This window comes from Rhinichthys klamathensis, unplaced genomic scaffold, assembly GCF_029890125.1.
Source record: "Rhinichthys klamathensis goyatoka isolate OS25496 unplaced genomic scaffold, OSU_Roscu_1.1 h1tg000159l_1, whole genome shotgun sequence".
NCBI classification, from domain to species: Eukaryota; Metazoa; Chordata; class Actinopteri; order Cypriniformes; family Leuciscidae; genus Rhinichthys; species Rhinichthys klamathensis.
The window spans coordinates 351,806-367,982 of NW_026606693.1; the positions used below are offsets into that span (position 1 = coordinate 351,806).

General features: G+C 37.5%; 1 protein-coding gene across 12 annotated transcripts in view; it reads right to left on the minus strand.

Annotated features, from left to right (window-relative positions):
- The window catches only part of tenm4 (teneurin transmembrane protein 4), a 239,348-nt gene that overhangs the window by 155,736 nt on the left and 67,435 nt on the right, over positions 1 to 16,177 (minus strand). For all 12 annotated transcript variants that reach the window (XM_056258769.1, XM_056258767.1, XM_056258774.1 and 9 more), the window contains exons 2-3: positions 11,684 to 11,970; positions 8,454 to 8,726 (exon numbers count right to left, since the gene is read on the minus strand). In XM_056258769.1, the coding sequence (XP_056114744.1) occupies positions 8,454 to 8,726; positions 11,684 to 11,906 (496 nt within the window). In that variant the 5' untranslated portion in view covers positions 11,907 to 11,970. The remainder of the gene's footprint in view (positions 1 to 8,453; positions 8,727 to 11,683; positions 11,971 to 16,177) is intronic.

The following is a 16,177-nucleotide window of genomic DNA, read 5'->3' on the forward strand; positions in this document are numbered from 1 at the left end:
CTTAAAGAACTTTTTTTCCCCTCAGGCCGTTAATAAGTTGAATGGCCATCTTTGAAAATGCTGGTCAGTACATTATTTGGTAATAGTACCATGGTACTTTGACGTTTATGCATATGGTACAAAATGATTGACATTTTCACATACAAGAGCATTTATGTGGTACTCAAAAGAATGCCATGGTATTGAATTGGTATACATGTCTTAAAAAAATACAATAGCACTTTCTTTTAAAGTGTTCTTGTTGGGCACAGTCATCATCTTCCAAGCTCAATATCACCATGACATCCAAAACTAATTTATTACAAAATATAAAAAGATTACACCCAAGATAAACAACCAAGCACGCTGTGCAAACCGTAATTATCAAGTCTGTGACAGATGCCCAATGGAGCAGCATACACACTATTAGCCAGATTGAAGCTGAGCATATTTTCCGAAATGAGACAGATTTCATCGTTAAATGTCCAAAACGAAAATCCAAAACTCATATGCTATGAGGATACAGAAGTAACTTTAACTGCTTGTCTACTGATCTGAAAGTTACAGTGTGGCTCTATAGTAGTAGCACATTTGTCTCGTTGTCAACATCCCCAATTTCAGCAACAATGATCACTTCCCATGAGCCCCTCTTAACCTCAATCTTTCAGCAGTTCAAAAGCAGTTCAAAGTTTCCGGCGACTTCCAAACCTCAGAAGTGACATCTTATACAGCCTCTACAAAGAACCAACGCAGAGGCAGTTTCAGTCAAATTAACCAATTATAGCTTCCCTGCTTCAAACGTAAATAAGGGAGAGCGATTGTAGATTGTGCCGTGTGCGTACATCAAACTTCTTCTCGGATCTTCTGATCCCTTTTGCCCTTCAAGTTGGCGCTACAGTTTTCAAAGTACACCTGTCAATTTAGGCTATAGCCTACAAACCACCGCAACAAGACATGTAAAACAAGAAACAAAGGTGGAACCGCTAATCCAATGTTCCCAGGGTTAAGAGTGTATATTTCCCAAATAGCTCGACATGCGTAACAGGGTCACACATGGGAATATTATCAGTTATATGGTTCCCAGGGAAAAATGTTGATGGATGGCACCAGCCTAATCATGCATTAAAAAACATGTTACTGCCTCTAAGAAAATTGTGTCATTGTTCATTTTTAAACCTCACGGCACATTTTGTGTCTTTTTTTTAAAACCTTTATTATCATGATTTTTAACATGATGGTGAAGGGTCTCAATAGACAAGATGCATTGGTCTGTAATGACAATTCTGGGGGAAATAAAAAGGTAATATTCTACTGATATTCAAGTAAATATTTTAGAGTCGATTTTTTTTATTATTATATTGAGATTAATGTGCATTTGCATTCAAAATGTGGGGGTATGTTAGATTAAAAAAAAAAACTTTTATTCAGCAAGGATGCATGAAATCAGTATTGATATTAAGCAGAAAAAACACTATTACTGTTTTTACTGTATTTTTGATCAAACAAATGCATCCTTGAGTATAAGAGACTTCTTTCAAAAACCATAAAAACACTTTTTAATGGTAATAATGTATTAGTAATGTAATGTATCTCATTGACTTCACTTCCAAAGGGGTTGATTTTCATAAAAAATAACAGATTTCAGCTTTTGTTCATGTTATATGATTTTTTTTTATAATATCTTTAACTTTAGCTGTTTTACAAATAGGCTACCATTTAGGCTATATATTTGTCCCAGATCCACACTTTTGTAAAATATTATTTAAAAAAAGTATTACTTTGTTTAAAACTTGATCATCAAAACAAAGTGAAGTAAACATTAACCATTTAAAAAAATGTTGTGTGCATTTCATTTTTAAAGTCCCCATGAATTCAAAATTGACCATACTTACTTTGTTTGCCTAAATTGATCGTTTTGTGGTGAACAATTCATCCATGCAAGTCAATCCACACAAAACATTTTTTTGGCTTCGTAATCTTTAATCAAAATCTGAAATTTCCCCTCCCCTCTGCGTTGGAGGACCTTGCCTGATGACGTAGGTTTCACGGTTTGGGCGTCTTCTTAACATCCGTAATCACGCCCCTCCAACTGACAGTAGACAGGCTGAATGAAAACACCTACTTTTCTAGATCCAATCAGGTGCTAGTTGGGAAAAAAGCCACGCCCAACATTTTGCCTCATTTAGTATTCCGTTTCTCTCGGAAATACGTCACAACACTGGAGAAAAGTCGTTTGCAACTTCCGGTTCACGGGGACTTTAATATTAAAAACATCATTTTGATTACCAAAGGTAAATATTAAGAATAAGAATACATAATAATAATAATAATAACAGCTTTATAACTATATCATCCTGCCCTAATTGTTATTGGTCTTTTAGCATATTAAGGTACAATTATTAAAATGAAAAGGATGTGGAGCAAAAAAGAGGTCAAGGGCTTTGCTCCTGGGCAGAGTGGTCTTATCAAATCCCATTCATTTCCCCTTTAAGTGAACCACCCTTCCCAGGCGTTGAAATGTTCAGATTTCAGATTTCTATCACAGATATCTAACCACTACGCCACCCCGTCACCTTCAAAAAAGCGCCAGTGAGTATGTCATTAAGATCAGCCCTAGATATTAAACAAATTTAGATATGACCATCACAGCCATTTTCACCTGGTGATGTACGTTGTCCATTTATTTGCGTTCGATTTACTTTGAATGCCGCGTATTATGTTACCATGTGATGTGGCCGTTGCTGAAACTATCCTGCTGATCAATGCGACCTCAGCTTTCCCTGTCGCCCATGCCGAACCGAATCACACATTGAACATGAATTGTTCACAGATTGACAGAAGTGAAACTGCACTGGTGCTGTTTTTGAAACTCTATTCAACGCTATTCATAATAATTGCTTGGAAAAGAGCAACCAGGACATTCTTCAAAAAATCTCTTTTTGTGTTTCATAAAAAAAAAAGAAGGTCAAACAGGTTTTGAATGGCGTGAGGGTGCATTTTTACATACATTACTCTTTAAATGTGTGATTTTTTGAGAAAATTACAGTGCTTGAAATTTCCAGCATTCTGCTTTACTGCAAACGGAGAGCTGTGAGGTCCATTGCTTTTAGCACTTGCAAATACCCATAAAGCTCAGCCAGTGAAGGGTCTGTGGGGTTCGACACAGTTCGCACGTTGCCCAGAGCAGCCCTTATGTCTAGGAAAAGGCTCGGCTCGCTGCTAAAAGATCTGCCTATGCCCGATCAAAATGACTCAGCAATGGGCCTGACTGTTAGCGCCTAAGGAAAGCTGCTCAGACATGAGGGTCATTCAAAGCAGGTTGTACACGCACACACACACACACAATTCCACAATCAATTTGCCTAAGATTTGTGCTACATTAAAATGGAGTATGCTATATCCAATGAACGTACCGTTGCCGAGATAAACAAAACCAGTTTGAATGTTAAACATGGAAAACGAAAGCTAAATTGCTAAATGAATCTGAGTGATTCTGAAATTCTCTTTATGTACCAAGACGTTCCTCTGCTCATTTTAATCCAATGAGCTCTAAAAGCAATGGCAACGTGATTATTTACTTATGTATCTACTTGAATCTCAATGTGAACTAATGCTTTATAGCAACTTCCCTTACCAACTGGCGAAAGGATCATTAGAAAACAGAAATTGTTGTTATTTCTCTTACATAAAATGATTGTAATGGTATCCGAGGGCAATTAAATATTGAACAGTTACAACATTCAAATACCATAATATTACCAGTGTTGTTAAAGAGATTGTTCACTAAAACTAATGAAAATCATTGACATAATGCTGAAATCAAATAATAAAACGCACATACATTTACTAAAATCAAAATAAAATCAAAATGAAAACTGAAAATATAATAAAAGCTATAATGAATAAATAATACAACACTGAATATTACATAGCCAAAAACCTAAAAATGTACATTTTAATTATTGTTAGTCCAACTTTAAAGTGATAAAACACAAGTAAGTTGGATAACTCAATAGGATTCAGTTAACTTGCCATTTAAAATGTGTATTACTAAGCATTACCTCAAAAAACAGTAAATGCAACTGGCGTTTCTGCTTGGATGAACAGAATGAAAAGCAATTTTGAATTATGTCTGCTTTACAACAGTCAAAAAGACGCCTAAAGCTGCGAATAAAGATATACACGGAGGGCATTTACTTTTCACAGTCATCAAATCCAGTTTAACGCGCATTTGGGTTGGCCTCACCTCAGCGTTTCACGACGTTCAGACAGACATATTCCATTTTCTTTTTAAGTCCATCACTGATGTCTATGCATAAAATGTGATGCAGCACAAAGGAACACCTCTGTCCTTTTAAATAAGAATCTAATAGCTAAAATGACGGAGTGCTTCAGTGCAAAACAGACTATTTGTAGGCATTCGGGGAGACTGTGGTGCAAAAGGCAATTAGTATTTGGCTGCCGGGCCCTTGATGTGTGATTTCTAAAGGCTGTTAGAGGCACTATCAGAGTTTGGCAGCGAATATGCATAAGGTACATTGTAAACGAGAGCGTGATTAAGACTTAACTAGGCTGCGGATATGAAGAGTGCCGAACTCAGGTGCTTAAATGGTAGAAACCTTGAAGAAAGCCTTGTGCTGTAGCTACGGAGGAGGACGTCCGCATAATGGTTTAGGTCCAAACATTACCAGGTGGTCAAAAGAGCCCATGCTCAAGTCTCAGGAGCTATGTTTCCATACACCTATTTTTATGTGCATATTGGGACATCGCATAAAAAAAAAACGTCTGGAGATGCGCATAAATTCGAAAAATGTGCATAAAAAACAGTAATGCGCTCAACTGAGCTGGATACATTTTTATCTGGGGCCGGTTTCTCAAAGCTATTTTAGACCGGTCTATAGTGTTAGACAAGTCTAAAATTGGCTCACTTAATGCAAGTTAGACTGTTTCACAAAAATAAAGACTGACTTAATTTAGACCAAAAAAATTAGACACCTTTCCCCCAGGCTAACTTAGGCCTAAGACTCTGTTACCTTGCCAACCAACAGTAACAATTAGTTACATTACAAACCGCCAAAAGCAAAGGGAAAATGGCCCTTTCCAAATTAAACATTTCTTCTTGTTACTACATTCTTCGATAAATTTCCCAAGTAAAATGTCCTTGTAACTGTTATACTCCTCCAACAAACACATATTTTCCGCTGGGGTAAACTGCACTGAGCGGTTGAATGCGCTTACTCGATCCGCCATGTTTTTTTTTTGTTTTGAAAAGTGTCTTATTTTACCCAGAATGCATTGCAGTGTAGTCCTACTTAAGATAGTCAGAGTCTTAAGCGCTTTGTGCAACGGTCTGATTTAGATGTCTGAAGTCTGACTATCTACTATATCTAAGCCATAGTCAAAGTCTATCTTTGTGAAACCGGCCCCTGATGAGAAGACATGCTCATAAACTACGACGGAAAACTCATTTACCTGAATAAATACCTTGATGCGCAACAAAACACTCACATGACTTTTCCGCAGCGGTGGATGTGATTGGATAACTGGACTAACCAGCGGACCAATCGCATCACGGCATCTCAAATGTTGCTTTGATCATTCTGAAACACCCGAGCTAAAGTCTGTAATCAGAATGATTTGGTTTAATTCCTTCCCAGAAGCGTCTCGCATGATTGCGTTCCCAAACACCAGAATCCAAACGCAAGATAACATGACAGCGTTTATTGCGTTTCGTTTGCGCGCTCTGAGACGCAAGTCATTTCTGATGGAGGAAAATGGGTTCTTCCCCCGATTGCAGCAACTTCCATTTTTATTACAGATCTTTTGCACCAATTTCCCAGGAAGCGATGATTTTGTTCTCTTGAACACATGGGATGGAAACATTGCTTCATTTGCAAATGTTTTATGCAATATTCCAATTTTTCCTCATAAGTTATTAGATATGGATTTTTTTGCCCCACTGCCAAACAAAATTTACATTTTTAAATTGCTTAGGAAATTTAAAGCGCACCTTTCCCCAAACAAACAAACAAAAAATTGTTCATGAACAGTAAAAGTTACATACCAAAATGTAATGGTAACAGTGATGCTATAAATAAATAAATACGTCACTTTGTTTGTAGTACTGGAATTATAAAAGTTTAAAAGCTAACAAATATGTAATATACTTCTTTTTTTTAACTACAAGTTCACTGACCTTCCACTAAAAACAGTGGCTATATGCTGACGTGTTTTTTTTTTTTTTAAACTGAAGTCTGCTAGCCAGCACAACTCAAAGGCCATTCAATAAATATCATTTATCTGCAGTTTTTCTAAAGGTTAATTGTATTATTCAACTTTAAGAGATGTTTATACTGGTTAAATAAGTGTTTAAGTACTTAATGCATGAAATAAACAGCGAACATTTACATTTCATGCTGAGATTTCCCATATATCCCTGCAGTTCTCTGTGCCGTTCCTCTTGCGTAATCAGGCCCTGCACTTGACAAGTTTCACTGTGACACTGTCTCGGTACAATGTGACCTTCTATGCAAGCAAAGACACTCATTGGGCCCTTGGGGACCATTTGAAAGCACCAAAGCTTGAGGAGGATGGATCCAGGATGGCTGCCTGCTCTGTTTGAGCCACTAATCTCATCAGAGAGCATCTGACCTCTGCTAGCTCCGACGTATAGACATCCCTTTGGAGATTATTACAAAAAAAAAAATGCTAAATACATCAATTGTATTATATTTACCATAAGGATAATTCATCAACATGCAACTGCTTGGTTAAGTAACTACAGTACATGAATAACTAAAGAATTAAATTCATAATTTATCTCCAAAAATGCTACTTTTATGGAAACGGAAAAAACATTGCATTTTTTAAATAATTAAAACACCACATTGTATCGTGGCTTTATAAATGGTCCAACACTAGCATGTGCCATTATATTGTTAACATTTCACCAAAATCAAGCTCAAATGGAGTTATGAGGATTCTAACCAGCTAATTTCATGTGTGTGTTGTGTCCATCATTAGAACGGCCGCATCTGAGGCAGTAAGTTTGTCACATTAAGTTCTCATCAACTTGCAAGTTATAAAGTTTACTGTAACTATGTGGGCACTGTTTTTTTTTTCTGTCATTTTGCCATAATCTCATTTTATTAAAAGATGAAGTGCTACGCACGGGCTATTTATGGCAGTACTGGCTATGACTCGACGACAAATGCTAGACTAAGACACTCTTCTCCACTCCTCAAATACATAAACATTAGCCTTTGTATATACAGCATTTCTTGACTAAAGAAAATGCTGTATTTATTCAAACAAGCAGTTATTTATTTACCCTTGCATTGCATTGGTCCAAAATATGTGCGGTACTTCATTCAAGATAGAGGCAAGTGGAGTTATGAGGTTTGAGCTTAAGGATACAATGGAGTTACAATGTTTAGTCACAAGCTCTTTTAATAGCTGTAGTTTTCATTGGTTAAATATTTGCAAAAACCAATAGACAGATGTAAAGGGTGGACAATAGTGGATGAAAAAAAATATATATATATATATATATATATATATATATATATATATATATATATATATATATATATATATATATATATATATATATATATATATATATATATATATATATATATATATATATATATATATATATATATATATATATATATATATATATATATATATATATACGAAATATGGAATTATGAGGTTTCTGTCCGATGGTCACACTTTAGATTAGAGTCCAATTCTCACTATTAACAAGAAATCAACAATGACTTTTGCCTCAATAAACTCCTAATCCCTGTGTAGGATTAAGGGATGTAGTTCATGGTCATGCAGAATAAGGCATTAATATGTGCTTTATAAGTACTAATAAACAGCCAATATCCTAGTAATATGCATGCTAATAAGCAACTAGTTCATAATCAATAATAAATTAATCTCAGCTGAAATATTGTGCATAATCCGTCTGTAAAATATAACCGCACACTGAATAAAATCCAACATTGTGCAAGAAAGGTCACCAGATAATGAAATGAAAAATATTACAAGTGTCATAGTCATGGCCTAGCAGAAAGTGCACACGCTCCTGAGTTTGAGTCCAGCATTTGATTTTAAACAGTTATTTGATCCAAAAAAATGCTAAAAATCTAAATTTAAAAGAAGAAAATATTTCATTTACACCAATGGTTTCGCTTTTAATACTGAAGTTGTTTTGATCCACATGTGAAGGGGGAAAATGTCATTTCTCTTACTTTGGTTTTTGAAATGCTTGTGCTTTAAAGCTAAACTAGAATGTCACAAAATCCGCCTCTACAAACCACGCATCATTTCCATATAAAAGGGGCATCACACATTCAATCTGAACTGACGTGGTGCTAAACTGGAGACGTTCCCCTGTGCCTGGTGACCCACTCCTGCTCTCAGCCGAGCTGTGAAGAGACCGTACAGACATTTGAACTCACCGTTTTCTGTATTTTCATGCTCGGTGTCAGTGAGGGTGAGGTTAGAGTTGGCTCTGCTGGAGAGGCAGGAGCTCCGGCCGGATTTGGTGTTGCTCCGGCCCCAGAGTCGGACGGCGTGCTCGGGGGAAATGATGCCGTCCGTTTCTGTGTCAGCGTCTGATCCCACGCTCACGGAGTAGTCGCGGTGGGGAAGGCCCATTTCTGTCCTATACGCTGCCATATGGGGCGGCACGGGATCTCCAAAGGCCATGTCTCTGAGAGAGAAGTCCACCCCTGATACAACACACAAGAACACAATGAGAGAAAATACATTCTGTGCAATGCATACCAGAACAGACTAAAAACAGGAGTCTGGAACTCCCTACCCCAATTCATTTTCTCCATCTCATTTCATATTGGTTTCATATGGTTAAGTTATGATAGAAATGTCTAATAATAATAGTAGTAGAAGTAGTAATAGTATAAACTTTTTCCCCCCGCAAGCATTTTTGAAAAAAGTTGCCAGCCAGCGCCAGCACTTTTTATCATTTTCACAAAAGTTTCAAGGACACCAGAATATTCTGTTGTATGAACATCTTGCAATACATCAAAAGAAAGAACAGAGCCTATTCTTTATAAAAAATAAAAAATAAACGTTTTATATAGCTTCAAGCATTCTTTTTTTTTATCAACTCTTAAATGTGGGTTTCATAAAAAAGCTGAGAAAATCAAGATTTTACCAAAGACGTCTGGATCAGATTCAGAACGATGATCTCAAAACAGATGCAGACAATCGAATCCATCAACAAACCGAAAGCTTCACACTTGAGTCCTACCACCTCGTCCTGGGTCGACATTTCATTCAGGAACATTAGGCAGTTTTGATGTATATGCTGTTTAATGTTGATCGCATAATTTACATACATCTTCTGCTTACATATGCTACCACTTATTTCTGCTTCTTCGCCAGTGTTTTAATCAGGAGATTCAGTAGTCTTTCAGAAGATGTGTAATAGCGCCCCCTACCGTATAACAGCGAAAACACTGAAAGACGGACAATTACGTCAATGGCGGGGAAAGAGTTAAAAAGGCCGTACAATGTAAACTATTAACTTACAATTATTAATTACAAGTGTAATTTGTTTTTACAGATATAGTCATAAATTAATGTGATGTTTACTTCCAAACTTGAGTGCTGTTTCCAGTAGGAACTTTTAACTGGAACACCTCTGACATCCAAACTGAATGCGGCATAACAAACGTTTCTGAGTGAAAAGTTGTTTTCTTAATTACATTTAACTCTTTCCCGCCATTGTAGGAATTTTACCGTCATATTACCTTGTTACCGAGACAACAATTCAATGCCATTGACAGAATTTTCCAACTTTCCGTGTTTTCACAGTTATACTTCTACGCATCTTCTAAAGTAGGCTAACTTATACAGAACCTGTGCTGCCTTAAAATGCTGTCTAGGTCACTGCGTTTTGAACGTATTTGTTACAAGAGAACACCTTTAACTGAGCACCTGCTCGTATGAGACTCCAAATTAACCGGGAATAAGCAATATATCAACAAGCCAATAATTAATCAAATTTGGGGGGGGGAATCTAACGAGAAGTTTACTCAAAATGGAACACTCAAACCCACAACCTCAAATGAACATTAAATTCCGAGTGCGCTCATGCCTGGTGGAGGCCAAAGTACGAGGAAAAGGGAAGCCGTGAGCTACAGCAAATTACAGATTTATGCCTGAGAGTGAGCGTAATAGTAGTTAGCGTGCCTGAGAGAAACATGGCATTTAGTATTCATGGAGGGGAAGTGGATATTTTTTCAGGTCACCATCAACTGGACACATTAGAAGGTCATAAAAGACATCAGCGAATCAGCATTCACGGCACCCCCCTCTCATTAAAGTCCCAGCACGCTAATGGCAAAGCTACAACACCGCATTCGCCTTTCCTTTTATCTCTCCGGTTTTAGATACGGCTTCTTTTTTTCAAAACGGCTGGAATATATTAGCGACGGATCAAATCGTCACCGCAGTCTCTCTTAATTGCTTGAATGCGATCACTCTCTGAGGCGTATATCTGAAAGATGCGCCGCTGATCTGGAGCCTGTGAGATGAGCTCTCTCAAAGTGTAATAGTTCGTCTCGTTTTAACAAGCATGATATGTGCTTTAATATGAAGAGGGCAAGTACAACGATCAAGGTTGCAGCGTTCCACACTTCAAAAAGAAAATAACAAACACACAGGTCATGCATCAGGGATCATTACCATATTCTTGCCATCAAAAGTTTTAATACAGCTCATTTAGGGGAATTATCAAATCTTTCAAATTTTCTTCTTTTTTGTTGTTGTTGTAAATAATGAATATTATTAGGCACTCACAACCCCAAATCAAGCTCTAATGCTAAATATCCATTTAACAAGACAAATCTTAAATCTAAAAATATTATTAATAATAATGTTACTTTTATCAAATGAAACAAATCAATAAAGAAATAATATTATAGTATTAATAATATGTCAAATTTGTTGCAAAGTTTGCATTCCTGTACTCACATTTTTGCCTATTTAGTTGTACTACAACTATAGCAAATCATTATTTATTTACCTTTATGTCCAAATGGTTGTGCTTTTATTTTCTATTGTATTTCTTTAAAAGACTTGGAATATATCACACCATTATGGACCTCTATAATTGTGTTTTGATAGTGTTTTTTGTTGTTGTTGCTGTGTTTTAGGAGTCTGAAAGCCTCTGGTCACTAATAATGGAAAAGAGCAGCATGAACATAAAAACTTTCCACAGAAAAAAGAAATCCAGCATATGGGGTTAGAATGACATGTAGATGAGTAAATAATGACACGATTTTCAAATTTGGGTAAACTGTTCCTGTACAGGTCTGTCTTTTGTGTCTGTCTGCTAGAACAGATTTGAAAAATGCAGTATTGTTGCTGCTGGCCGAAGGTAAATCCTGTGGAGACATGCAGCAATCAGAAATGCATTATACTTTAATAGGCAAATTATAATGTCATCAATAACGGTTCACTTCTGCAAATTGGGCCAGATTGCTTTCAGGGCAAATGCAAACCATATTGGAGTCCATGCAAACCGTAACCCAAGCAAAGCGATTCCAGCCAAGTTTGGAAAACACAGCCTCGAATAAGAAATCAGTTTGCAAAGACACTTGTGGTTTTATCCCTGGCATGGCGGTGAGAGATCAGACATGTGAGATCTTGCCCCGCTCACCTTGCCTGCTGAACTCATCGGCTTCGTGGTGCACCACGTCTTTGACTCGGCTGCCATAGGCCAATCTGGGGTCCTGATCGAAAGCTTTGAGGGTCTCGCTGGAGCTGTAGGACTTGGGGTTGAGCTTGCCGTCCTCGCTGTCAGCGGAGGAGCTGGTGTACCGGCGCTCCGTGTCCCGCCTGGAGGTCAGAGAGCGGTAGGGTCTGCGTTCTTTCACTTCCATGGCAACCTTTTCTCTTGTCTCAACATCAAAGGGAGGGAAATAAGCCAGTTCAGTCCGTAGGATTCTAGAAGAAGACACAGAAGGGGGGAAAAGACCGTGATTACGACTTGTAATCTGTTTCTACAGCTAAAACCTAACAAGTTTGGGATTAGTCTTTTGTGCTCACCTAGGGTTAACTTATTGGATCAAAAACACAGTAAAAATTGTACAACTTTTCTATTTGATAATGAAATTTACTCCTGTGATAACAAAGCTGAATTTACTCCAGTCTTCAGTGTCACACGATTCTTAAGAAATTCTCAAAAAAACATTTATTACTATTATCAATGTTGAAAACAGCTGAATAATATTTTCAGTATTTTTTTGCTAAATAGTTCAAAAGAACTAATTATTTTAAACGATTTTTCTGTGTGTAAAATGTTCTACTGTCAATTTTGATCAATTTAATGCGTCCTTGCTAAACAAAAAATATTACTTTCTTAAAAAAAATAAAAAAATCAACATAAAAATACAGAACATCACTCCATATTGAATCATATCTATTCATAGGATTCGACTACCCAGCTATTTTAGTGTGCCACTCACTCGGGCAGCTGAGAGGAATTTAAAACAAATTTCCAGCTGGAACATTTTTGTCAAGACCCTAAAGGACAAGTTAAAAAAAGAAGATTTCTGGACAATCCTTTAAAATGGTTCTCCCAAGTCGGGGTGACATAATGCGGCACTGCAGCATCTTGTAAACCAGGATCCATTTAAAAAAAATACAGCACAACAAATCTTGTGGCCGTAAACTTTATGAGTTGAATCCCCCTCCCTGCCTTTGAGAAAAACGCTGCGCTTCCAGCAGATTTTTAAGTGGCAGGTGTCCTTCTGTTTGGTCTGTGGTTTAGACGCTGTGAGTCAACGGCCAATGCAACAATACACCCTTCAGAGTCCTGTCACGACTATCAAACTGCAGCAGCCAAGATTCAGATAAAAGTGTGACTATTCCTCACAAAACACTGGGGAATATATTAAATATAGTTCACCTAAAAAAAAGACAGTTCGTCATCATTTACTCACCCACATGACTTGTGTTGAGCACATTAGATTATATAAACACACACACACACATGCATATATCCCAATCACCATCCATTTTGGTTGTTTGCGTAACCCCTCCGGTTCTACTAGCACCGCTCTGAGCGGGATTCAAACTGGTGTTTCTGGCATGGGAGGCGGGCACACTAACAAGGACGCTAAAGACGTCTCAAGCGTCAGTCTCTAGCGCGCTTCTTGAGGTCAGGGGAGTGAGGTTTACTCACACAGCTCTTACTGGCCTACACTACACTCACCCATCCGGGTCACGGCACCAATGTAACCCCTTGGGTTCTACTCGCTCCGAGAGGGATTCTGCCGGTGTTTTCGGCATGGGAGGGAGGCGCGTTAACAAGGATGCTAAAGACCGCGGTCTCTTGTGCGCCTCTTGAGGACAGGGGAGTAACGTTTACTCATACAACTCTTACTAGCTGGCCTCAGTTACACTCCCCCCCTTAAACCTCACTCCCATCCAGGCCACTGCACCAATGTAACCCCTCCTGCTTGAACCTGCGTTCCCGAAATGGTGTCACCGTCCGTGCTAACAAGGATGCTAAAGACCGCGGTCTCTAGTGCGCCTCTTGAGGACAGGGGAGTAGCGTTTACTCATACAACTCTTACTAGCTGGCCTCAGTTACATTCACCCCCTTAAACCTCACTCCCATCCGGGTCACTGCACCAATGTAACCCCTCCTGCTTGAACCTGCGTTCCCGAAATGGTGTCACCGTCCGTGCTAACAAGGACGCTAAAGACCGTCAGTTGGTAGTGCGCCTCTCGATGCCGGGTGAGTGAGTCTTACTTGCACAGCTCTTACTAGCCGGCCGTGACATGAGGGTGAGTAAATTAGCATTTTTGCTGCGTTATTCTTTTTACACACAAGGAAAAGGAATCTACATTATCATCTGCCTCATTAATATTCCAGCCTCATCCCAAATCCGCATTACAAAGCAAACAGCATTGTGAGAAACATTAGACCTTCGTAATGCAAGCTTGTCAGCAATAATGCATGCCATCTCTGTAACTAAATGACACTTTGTAGCATAGTGTAAAAACAAAATGGCTGTGTGGAGAGAACTATATCGGTGTAGGCGCCACTGTTATATCACACAACCTGACATCAATTTATAGGTCCCTTGATTTTCCCCGGACAGGATATCACACAGAACCGGAGCTGCGGAGGAGGTCTTAAACATGTCGATGTGGATTTATGAAGTTGATTAGAGGTTGGGTCATTGTTTTCTCTAAGGCTCACTTAAGATAGTGAGGTTTCCCTGCTTGATTCATTTCATTTCCTGGACTTCAGCTCAGATCCACATCAAGCGTTTCTGACAATACAAGGTTTGGTATCTGTAATGGATTAAACCACAGGCTTTGCGGGTTTCAGACGTCTCCGACCATACAGCACTATTCATCCACTGCATCTGCCAGCAGAGCATGCAACGTGCTGTTAAAAATAGAATACACAATAAAAATAATCTTACGGAAATTGCCAGCAACACATCTGGGTCACATCTCACCTGAGATCTATTTTGAACAAAAAAAATGAAACCCATTCTCTGTAACATTATGAAGAAAAACAATGAGATACTGCTTAAATTATAAAGTGAATGTGTAAAATAGAACAAAGTATTGGTTGAATGACATATTTACATTTTATTTTAATAAAAAAAAAGCTTTTACATCCAGACAGAATATTTTCAAAATATCACAATAATAAAAAAAAAAAACAGTTCTAAAAATAGGTGAAATTTTCTTAAGGCAAAATATAAATTCTTATGCAGAATTTAAAAAAAAAAACTCATTGGACTGGATTTAACATTTATTTTAAAAACATTGGGTTATATGTGCTTTAGTATCGATATTTCTTAACATTACAGTAATTGTCATGAAAATAATGTAGTGTTGAAAAAAAAATTAGGATACACTTTACAATAAGGTTCATTAGTTAACATTAGTTAATAGAATACCATAAATAAACATGAACTAAGAAGGAATAATACTTCTACAGCATTTAGTAATCTTAGTTAATATTATACATTTATTACACGATTAAAATCAAAGGTTAATGCACAAACATGAACAAACAATGAACAGCTGGATTTTTATTAACTAACATTAACAAAGATTACTAAATACTGTAACAAATGTATTGCTCCTTGTTAGTTCATGTTTAATGTTAACTAATGAACCTTATTGTTAAGTGTAAACAAAAATAATTTCAAAAGTATAGATAGTGTTAGAATGCTGAACTAAATGAACATTTACATTTTACTTTAAATTAAAAAAAGCTTTTGAGTCCAGACGGACGTATTTTCATTACTGTAATTATCTTTTTTTTCACATTAAAGTAATGCCAAATATGCAAGATAATGTGCTTAACGGTCATGAAAACAATATAAAAAAAAATAAAAAATCATAGGTTAAAAATCTTGTTTATGCAAAACAAATATTTTTAATTTGACAATGAACATTTTTATATAATAAAAATAAATCTTTTGATTTTGAGTCTGGATATTGCTTTGCGAGATTGACACCAGTCTCAGTCTCTGTCTAAGCTGGTAAAAAAATAAATAAAATAAAGATTTACAAGTCAACCCACGCATCAAAAAATAGAAAGCTTAATCATAATGGAATTTGGTTCTAGATCCTCTTAAAAGCACAAAAAAACCCCCCAACAGTACGAGTGGGACAATATGGCCGACTCGCTCTCAGCATTTCCCAGCAGATAAGCTCTTTAAGACCACTGTAATATAAATGTGTGGCACTCCCGCAATAATCCGCAGTAAACTATATCTAACCCCCCTTAAACAGCCTCTTTATTGCCAGGCCCATTGTGAAGTCGGGGTCACCTTTTGTATGGACTGGCAGCTGAAAAGATGGCCGTGATTAATGACTTGGAGACCTCTGCTCCGGGACCTCCGCTGTGGACAAAAACTGCTTTTCTCCTAAAGACCCGCAAGAGCACTTCAGCTGCCGGACCGGAATCTCCAAACCATTTGCTTTTAGGTTACTAATTTTGCAGCATTTAGAAAGAGTCTTCTAGCTTATGCAAATTCATACAGAGACAAAAGAGCCTTTATGGCAACACTTGAGGGGGTTTTGTTAAAGTGCATTGTCTTAATTTCCAAAAAGCCTCGCTTCAATGAAATCGCCAAGTAATGTGGAGATTCTGCTCATACGCCCGTGCTCCTGA